This window comes from Choristoneura fumiferana, chromosome Z (assembly GCF_025370935.1).
Source record: "Choristoneura fumiferana chromosome Z, NRCan_CFum_1, whole genome shotgun sequence".
Classification (NCBI taxonomy): domain Eukaryota; kingdom Metazoa; phylum Arthropoda; class Insecta; order Lepidoptera; family Tortricidae; genus Choristoneura; species Choristoneura fumiferana.
The window spans coordinates 33,973,920-33,983,769 of record NC_133472.1 but is presented as its reverse complement, the minus strand read 5'-3'; the positions used below and the strand labels follow the sequence as shown (position 1 = coordinate 33,983,769).

The 9,850-nt window shown below is 36.9% G+C and overlaps 1 protein-coding gene across 1 annotated transcript; it reads left to right on the top strand.

Annotated features, from left to right (window-relative positions):
• The first annotated feature begins 5,737 nt into the window (after window positions 1-5,737).
• Window positions 5,738-9,192, top strand: LOC141435424 (secernin-3). The gene is made up of 6 exons (XM_074098114.1): window positions 5,738-6,207; window positions 6,289-6,476; window positions 7,154-7,457; window positions 7,563-7,754; window positions 7,869-8,003; window positions 8,822-9,192. Exons 1-6 carry the CDS (start codon window positions 6,028-6,030, stop codon window positions 9,053-9,055), a joined length of 1,233 nt encoding a protein of 410 aa, XP_073954215.1. The 5' UTR covers window positions 5,738-6,027; the 3' UTR covers window positions 9,056-9,192.
• Window positions 9,193-9,850: the final 658 nt, after the last annotated feature.

The following is a 9,850-nucleotide window of genomic DNA, read 5'->3' as shown; positions in this document are numbered from 1 at the left end:
GGGACAAAATGCTACTTTTCAGGAGAGCGAAAAGAAGTTTTTGGTAATTTTCAAACCCTCACAGCATTGTTAATGTTTAACTTAGCAGGACGTTATAATTACGTAAAATCTTGAATTTTCTTGCTTTTCAACGTGAAACTATAGACATTTTCGTAAAAAGCTTAATAAGAAAAATAGCTGTCCCTTACGCCCGTGACATACGGGTGTCATAGCCCCTTACACCCATAAACCGTAAATAAATAAATAATGTAGTAACCGATTTTTGGTCTTATAGGACATTTTATATTTTATTTGCTACATATTTGGACGTAAGTTCCTGTAGAATTTTTTTAAAAAATAGTGAATTAACTCAAAGAACCACTTTAATTATTTAAAATAACGCGCAAAACCCATAATTTTGCACGTCCCCTTAAAAAATATGTGATTTGTAACATTTTCTTTAAATGGACATTATAAGTTAAAAGTTAAATAAAACTCAAATAAATTTTATAACGTTTTAAACTTTCGTGATTCTCACTCATAGTCAAAATACCACCAACGGGACTTATCACGCTAACACACACGAGTAATATTTACCTCGACGTTTCGGCAACATTGCAGTGGCCGTGGTTACGAGTGGACTGAAGTGTGGGGTGTCAAGTCTGCCTAGCAGCGCGAGTCCTTCGAACTACCCGCAGTTGATCACTAATAGTACCAGCACTCGTATCACGAACTACCCGCAATTGGTGATTTTTATTTGTCACCCCATCAAACCGACTCATAACACTCATCCCGACGTCGACACTTATTAATAACGGGATTCCACGAAGATGAAAGCTTATATCCATCGTCCCGGTTGTCATTTTTTTATGCTTTTTTATTTCAACTGCTTCACGTACCATTCTTGAGTAGAAATGACGTTCCGTGGACAGAATTTTGGGATTGTGAAGCTCAATCCAGTGGTTTGGTCCTGACTCCAACAAATGCTCGGCTATGGCTGACTTGTTTGTTTATAGCTGTGAGGGTCAAGGAAGATATTGCAGCTGTTAAAAATCGCCAAGTAAATAAGTTTTTATCCCGGAAAATAGCATAGTTCCGGGGGGTAGCGATAAACGAACTGATGATGTTGTTGATGACGATGATGATGAAATGATTTTCACTACCACCACTGGCGTACTAACTCTGCTTGCTTGCATTATTGCTTACATGCTTGCTTGCTTGCTTGCATGCTTGCTTGCATGTTTGATTGCATGCTTGCTTGCACTATTTCTTGCACATTTGGGAGTATTCTTGCTTGATTTGTTGTTTGCATGCATGCTTGCCTTCTGGCTTCACGCTTGCTTGCATGCATGCTTGCACTATTTATGCTTCCTCTAACACACTGATTGCAGCTGTGAGGGAGTGGGACGCCAGCCCGCTTCATGAGCGCTGGAGGAGATACCATAGACCGGTCATCGCGGGATCGGGGTAACCCGCGATGTTCATCTAACCCAGGCCGATAAAATTGCATGTTTGTTGATTTGATTGACAAAATTACATGCTCACTTGCAAGCCTGCTTAGGTGGTTGCTTACATGCTTGCTTGCTTGCATGCTTTCTTGCACGCTTGCTTGCACTATTTCTTGCACATTTGGGAGTATGCTTGCTTGAGTTGTTGTTTCATTCAATCACTAAAAGTTCTAAAAACCATCTGTTTTGATGCCTCCTACGACCTAACATTAACAAGGTATTTTAATGAACTAAAAGAAGCAAGCTAAGTATTTTACTTTAAGTTACACCCATAAAGTAACCTCAATTTTTAAAATGTCTGTTTGTTACTGTTCCTTACGACTAACAAATTTACTCTAGTTTTAGCTTTTGATGTCCCTTACGCCCATAAGAGTATTCCTTATTTTATAAGTTGCTGTTGTTTAATGCCCCTTTTATACCCCTTACGCCCATAAAAGTATCTATTATTTTATAAATTGCTGTTTTTTAATGTCCCTTACGACGTTCCGATTATACCATTTTTAACCCTCACCATACATAATTAAAATTATGCAGGCCAATTATTATTATGTATGCATCATCATCTCGGCCTATATACGTCCCACTGCTGGGCACAGGCTTCCTTTATTAGGATCTGTCAGGACAGCTTAAAATAAACAAAGTAGCTAAGAAAAATTTACCTCAACATCCTTGACTGAAATTCCATTACGGAAATGTTAGCTCGACGTCAAGCCATTAGGGGATCCATCAACTTAATCTTCTTTTTTTTGTTTTGCTTTTGGCATCTTATAAAAAAATACGCGCGTTGACAAAAAACAAACGTAGGCAATCAAATACATCCTCCGTGTTTGACGTGTCGTGTCAGACTGACCGAATGTGCAATGCGCAAACGCTTGGCGCGTGGAAGGTAGGTAGACGCGTTAGTATTTTGATGTTAGGTACAAGAAATAGGTACAGGCGGTAAGGTTACGCCCAACAACTTCTTGCTTTTTTATCTTATTCGTTATAAAATGTTGGGGTGTAAAGGGCAATGAAACAATAATTGACCCATACGCCCTTTTATTATATTTGTTGGTTTTTTTTTAACGACATGAGCCGAGTCGTAAAGGACATATGAGACTGCCACAGCCCCTTACGACCCAAATATTATAAAAATATTACATTTACGCCATTTTTCAGCTCAAATATTTTATATCATGTCCCTTAAGCTATTTTATTTTAAAATAATAAATGTTGATAACAGCAAAAGTAAGGGGCGTATCGTAACTTGAATACTACCAATCGACAGAGAAAAAAAAACTCTAATTTTCTATGTTTAAAAGTGATTTTCGGTATTTTGTCCCTTACGCCAATTGAGACTTCCACCATCGATATACCTACCTGTTTACAAAACAAACACATTTTTTTAAATAGAATCCGATTATTAAGAAACAAATATAATAATAACATTTAAAACCATAAAAAAGTGTCCAGTAGATACAATACAAATCTCATACTCATAACATGCATTGTAAGAACTTCTTGTACTAATGTCACACTTATTTTTTAATACTGCAAAAAGCCTCATCTTGGGGTCATTAAAAAGGTTGAACAATAAACGTATAAATTATTATAAATGTTATTAAACCTTTAAATATGAACTTTATTAAATTATATATTACATAGGTACTTAAACATAAATAGATTTGTTAAAAATTCATTCAATTTAACAAATATTTATTCCAACTGTAGAGGCAATATACGGAAAAGAACAAGAGATAAAAACAAGAGAAGCGGCTTTCGTGCAACGAGGTTGCATACTTTATTAAAAGATCGAGAAAATTTACATTTGTGAAATATTTCGTTGTCATGTAATTTATTAGGTATATATATATATATATATATATTTAATACCAGAAATTTAATTTAAGATTGTAATCAACACATTTAATCTTATCTCTCGCCTTTTTTCGTGTTGAAGTGAAATGACAGATCAAAGTAAAGTTCAAATCCTCTTTGGTTAAAATATTTGGGATTCAGTGAGTAGACCCAACACTGTAGGGGAGAGCAGGTAGGATTCGTACACTTTTTACTCTAGGCCTTGTAAAAATTAACCAGTACCTAATTTCAAAATAATTGAAATACTTCCACATTGCCTATATATCTAGTTACCATAGTAGTATTCGTTAGAGTTGCCAAATAGCAACATTTCAAAGTTGTGACTGTTCCCCAAAAATGAGAAACGTACGAAAGCACCCCACGCTCGGGTAGCTTCGTACACGGTGGAAGGCACATTCGTACATAGTGGGGAGCCTCCGTACAGAGTCACAAAAAAGCAATTTATACAAAATACAAATTTTTAATGAGGTCGAAAATAACACATAATCATATTATAATTCAGTCTTAATCAAAATAACAGTTTTTTTATTAATTGCTTAGTCCAAAATCCACCCCGTGATGTAATTGTTCAAAGCATCCTCTTCATCAGTCGATAAACTTGATTCGATGCAAATTTCGAGCTAAACACACGCTTTGGGATTGTACCTATGTACCATCGTTTTCAGCAACTGTTTTCTTGTGGAACTTAGTTAAGCGAGTTTAAGTGTTGTCGATTGATACCATAACTTTTGACCAGCTTTTCTAATAGACAAGGTTTTGTCTAAGACCTCCTGTATAGCAGATTTCATTGTTTCTTCGTCTACCTGCCCTGTTCGAGTTCCCTTTTTAGGGTTCCGTACCCAAAGGGTACCAACGTAACCCTATTACTAAGACTCCGCAGTCTGTCTGTCTGTCTGTCCGTCCGTTTGACACAGGTCTCTTTGAGTCGTAATAGTTAGACACTTACAATTTTCACAGATTATAAATAAATACCTAAATAAATAAATATCATGGGACACTTGACACCAATTGACCTAGTCCCAAACTAAGCAAAACTGTGGCCACTATAACAATAAATACAAAAAACAGAATAAAATAAATACTTAGGGGTGCTCCCATGCAACAAACGTAATTGTTTTACAGTTTTTTTGCTTGATATTAATAACGGCAACAGGTAGACGCTTGAAATATTCACAGATTTTTTAGTTTTATAATCCCTTTAAGAAAAAATAAATAAAAATAAAATTAATATTTAGGTAAGGGGGGCTCCCATACAACACACTTGATTTTTTGCCGTTTTTTTAATGGTTTTAATAATGGTACGAAACCCTTTGTGCGAGTCCGACTTTGCCAGTTTTTTATTTACGTATATTCGAGGCAAGACTCTGAAACAATAAAAAAAACCATAAATACTAACTCGGGGTACATTCGTACAGTACGAATCTACCCCACTCATCAATGCACGAAGGCACCCCAACACAAAAAAGCAAGAAATTAAATCAAAATAAAAATACCCGTTAAGATTATGTCAAAAATAACGTTAACACGAAAAACTAGAGCATTAACATATAACCCATGGATAATAACGTAAACGATTCGAGAAAAAGTTATTAGAGATAAACGCATTCAAAACTGAATCCAAAAATTACTTACGTGGAGCGAAAACACGTTTCGATCTGCCCTGACGAAGCTTGCCGCTGCAGTGCCACCCCGCTTCGCGGTTAGCCTATGCGTGTGAGTGGGAGTCACGCACACAAATACAATCGCGTCAATGTGTTTGGTAGTGGAGATATGACTACTGTACGAATGCTCCCTCTGTAAAAAGCCTACCAGTGCTCTCCCCTACTCAGCATTTAAAAAAAAGGTTACTTTGTTTGTCTCACGGAGTGAGCAAAATGCGATTTTGCTCACTGATTTCTCATAGCAAAACCTGCCTGTTTGAGGTGCTGAGGTGAAAACGTTTTTTGCGCGATATTAAAAGAACATAGTTTCGCCAACATTAGGAATCGAATGAAGTACTTAAGTAAGTGCGATATAGATCTATTCTAGAGTAGAACCAGCGAGTCTTTGCAGTAGCAATGAAAAGCAAGCCTCGTTTCCAGCAACCCTAAGAATCAGTTCAGTAGCCAATGTTTTCATTTCGTTCAACATAATAGAGAAACTCGATATTTCGGCACAGTTGCATGCGCCAAAATCACGAGACAACGGGCACATGCAACTGTCCCGAAATATCGAGCTTCTCTAAAATCAAGGTTCTCAGAACAAAATCATAAATTCTCTCCTAATGACCGCGATAGTCTAAAACATTGTGTCGTTCAATGTATCTAGTTGCATATTTGTAGCCGATATTTTTTATCTATGAAATCCTGGAGATGGGACAGATTTTTGACAGTGACAGCAGAAGTGCTGTGCGTAGTTGGGCTGGCAACATTGCGGCCGTGTACATATACACATCGTACGGTCCACAAAAAAATATAAAAATATTATTAGTTATCATTATTGTGTGAAAATAATCATTAACAGCAATAACGCTAAAGATAAATAATGCGAGTGCAACAGATGTTGGCCGGGGAATTAGTGATCTAACGACCGCAAGGCAAGTGACGAGCGTTGTTAGTTGCTGCGCGCCATCGAATGGGTCTTTGTCATAATAATCAATAATAGGGAAATCAAATCTTTTCTATACTAGTAAAAAAATTTTGACATGACCGCCGACCTAAAAATGCTGTTTAGACAAATTCCGCAGTCTTGTGATACTTTTGTTGTGGTTCCGCCATACACAAAGAACGGAGATATAATTTTTGGAAAAAATTCAGACAGACCTCGTCATGAAGTTCAAGAGGTCGTATACTTTCCTGGAGGTCTGCGAGAAGGGCCGTTGAAGGTAATAAAACACTACTTATGTAGTAAGATAGATAAAGACATTAATTTATATATATGTGTGTAACATGCTTCATTTGCACAGTGCACACACATCGAAATAGAAGAAAGTCCTATACCAATAAACGCCGTGATACTGAGTAAACCAGCGTGGATGTGGGGGGCTGAGATGGGGGCCAATGATAAGAATGTGGTGATTGGCAATGAAGCGGTGTGGACCAAGGGCCCCGGGGATGCTAAAGAGAAGCGCTTGTTGGGAATGGATTTAGTCCGGTAAAGCGAAAGCTGAAATTTTGATATAGTCACCATCAGATGTCAGAGCATCTGATGGTGACTTTTATATGTAAACAGGAACCAATAGTTACTAAACAAAATTTAAGTACCTATGCATGTGTTGTGGTAATCCTTAATGCAGTTTTATTTCATTAATAACAGAATTCACCCTCAATTTCATTGTTTTGTTTTATTAGTTTTTTTTAAGAAGCCCTATTGCTAAGCTAACAACATCTTAGTTTAACAGCGCCTAAGGTGGTGATAATTTTGGAGCCAACTTAAAATACATAAAAAGTAAAATACCAAAAAATCTTCTTTCTTTTGATATGAACCATTATCTTATATTATATTATGGGTTAAAAAATTCAATCATTAAATCTGGGTTAGGATTGACAGTTTCATCCTTTTTGACACAGCTTTTGTCTTAGGACTAAGTATTTTTTGCGAATTTACTTTTATTTGTTTAAGTACTGTATAATCAGGGTACTTTGACCCATTGGAAGGTTACTTTGGCCCATATAAAACCCACATAAAAACGTAAAATATAAACATGTTTGATCAATTAACACCAACTACATGGCAAAGAGCCATATTCTCAAAGCAATAATAAAACCAGGGCTGAGTTAATCCCAAGGGCCAAGTACCCTGACCTTATAGTATGCTTTGCTTTTTTTCAGCTTGGGCTTAGAAAGAGGCAACACAGCGGAAGAAGCCATGGGTGTCATAACATTTCTTCTTGAGAAGTATGGTCAAGGAGGCCCATGCTCTGAACATGATAATAATCTCTTCTACCACAACTCCTTTTTAATTGCGGATCCAACTGTGGCATGGGTTTTAGAAACCAGTGGTAATTTGTGGGCAGCAGAAAAAGTCATACAGTACAGAAACATTTCCAATGGTCTGACTATTACTACGAAGATTGATAAAAAATCTGAAGGGCTAAAAGAAAAGGCCAAAGAGTTAGGCCTTTGGAGTGGTCAGGTATTCAGTTTTATTATGATAGCCAATATTATCAAATATGTAGTATTGTAGGCAGAAACTCAAATATCTTTTGAACCAAAATATAAATAATTATAAGTATTTTAGGGTGACTTCAACTTTATGAAGTGCTTTTCATCGGGCGGTGATCTAAACAGGCAGCTAGATGGTGAGTCTCTCCTGAGAAATGGCTGTACTCAGTCAAAGTTTGACATTCAAGACATGTTCTACATCTTGCGTCACAAGAAAAGTCGCATCTGCCGAGGTTGTGATGATGGCTTTCCTACTCAAGGAAGTCAGGTAAGGATTTCATTAATACTGAATGTGAATATGGATTCCTTTTTAACTCTTACTGTTGCACACAGAGATGACAATTATTATTCTGTTTCAATTGAAAGAAAAAACTATTTGCAGGTTTCCATATTGAAGCAGGATGGCACAAGTGTCCATTGGTTCACGGCTACCCCTGATCCAAGCCTTTCTCTGTTCAAACCCTTTGTCTTTACTCCAACTGCTAACACTTCGAGCTACACTCGGAGCCTTAATGAGGTAACATTGTCATCTATTTCTTAATATTTTCTGTTACGTCTTAGAATAGAGTAATAAAACAACTAAGAGATAACTCTTCTCAACGCTAATTCGCCAACTCCAGTTAGACCGACCTTCACTGCGCGCCGACACTCAACGCCCACTAACAAATTATTATGCTATGGTTTATTTTAATCTCAGTCTGACGTGGCTTATTTTAATTAAGCTATTTCAATTAAGGGAATTCGGAAGCCCTTGGCAAATTTTCGTTTCGTCACTGCTTTGCAAAAATGTTGTAGGTATCTCAAATCAATAAGTAATTGTACGGCAACAAAATAGATTTATCGATTTTGAGGTACAATCTGCACCAAAAGTAGCTATATCACTTTCGTACTTTGTCGTTTTACAGCCAATGTCAATGTGTCAATGCGATAGAGCAAAAAAGTGATCCGCTACTTTTGATGCTGGCGTACGAGCTTTACAATTAGTAACGATTTTGCATTCACCCAGAGGCCTTAGTGACTAACATACTTGGACAATCGTTTTCACCACTTCTTTCTGTCACACGGTATGAGACGAAGAACGAAAGAGATGGTGAGTGCGAACGCGAAAGTCAGTGCGTTGCGTTAGACAATAGGGCCTCAGGTCTTCCTTTCGATGACCAACTATATTGATCAGTGATCACATTATTAAAATTATAGATAAACCGTTGGTTTAAACAAAAAGGTATCTACCTAATAAATAAGTGTGTCTAACCTCTGCCAGTCGTTAATTCTGTGTGACAGCCATAAATACTAAATGAGTAAAACAAAATAATGTACTTAATTTTGTTATTTCAGCCAAAGCGGGAACATGATTTGTACAAGATGCATGCTGATCATGTCATAAAGGGCAGCAACAGTGATCAGCTGTACACGGCACTGCGAGTACTTGAAGCAGAATGTGTTCAAAAAATGGAATTATTTCAGAAAAATTCTGAAGACAGCAAAGACCTGAAAATAGATAGTATAATGGAAGACTATGTTATGAAAGAAGTTAATCTGTACATTAATGATCACCAAAACGAAGATTAAAAATTTTTAGGACCATACCAAAGCTTATGAAGCTAAGAACTAGCATTAATTAGGTATGCATAGTTACCAAGTTTGAATTTGATTATTTATTATTGTTGTTGTATTATTTTTAAGGATAAAATCGTACTAACCGCGAATGCATGGTATTTTTAATTACAACTTTTTAGCCTGACTCCCTCATCGTGAAGCTGCCACCCCATCTTCTCGTAGGTACCGTTTCAGGTCCAACGTACAATCGCCGTCAGAAATTTCGGAGCGGCCAAGGTGCCAAACTCTTACCTTAATAATAGAGTGCATGCCACCTTGGCAGCTCCGAAATATCTGATAGCGACTGTACAGGTCACTTTATCAAATCGAATTCCTGTCAGTGCTCCTGCAATGACTGTTTCGCTTCATTCGAAATTAACACAAATATTACGATAGGGTTTCATCAATAATCAGTCATTAATGTCTAATTTTGTCAAAATCACGCGTCTTCGTGGATGGCACTAGGTATATTATTATTGGCTATACAATCCGACATCGTTCTAGTACGCTGAACTCAATTATTATTATGTTACTGTTGGACAAGTAGCAGATGATCTGGTTTCACTACATGCGCACTTTAACTTTAGCTCGAAAGAAACGAGGCTATTCGTCCTCATATTTTATGTAGATTATGTGCTATAAGAGCTTGGTCTGTCAAACCTATAACATAACTGCTAGTTTACACGGGCATGTATAAGTAAAGGGCAGCCCTTTTATGAACCTTAATGGTCATATTACCTAATAAATACTAATAATAAAGTAAAGACG

Coding starts and splice junctions, on each gene's coding strand:
- LOC141435424 (XM_074098114.1), top strand. CDS start 6,028: ATGACCGCCGACCTAAAAATGCTGTTTAGACAAATTCCGCAGTCTTGT. Junction 6,208..6,288: donor TGCGAGAAGGGCCGTTGAAG/GTAATAAAACAC, acceptor TCATTTGCACAG/TGCACACACATCGAAATAGA. Junction 8,004..8,821: donor ACACTCGGAGCCTTAATGAG/GTAACATTGTCA, acceptor TTGTTATTTCAG/CCAAAGCGGGAACATGATTT.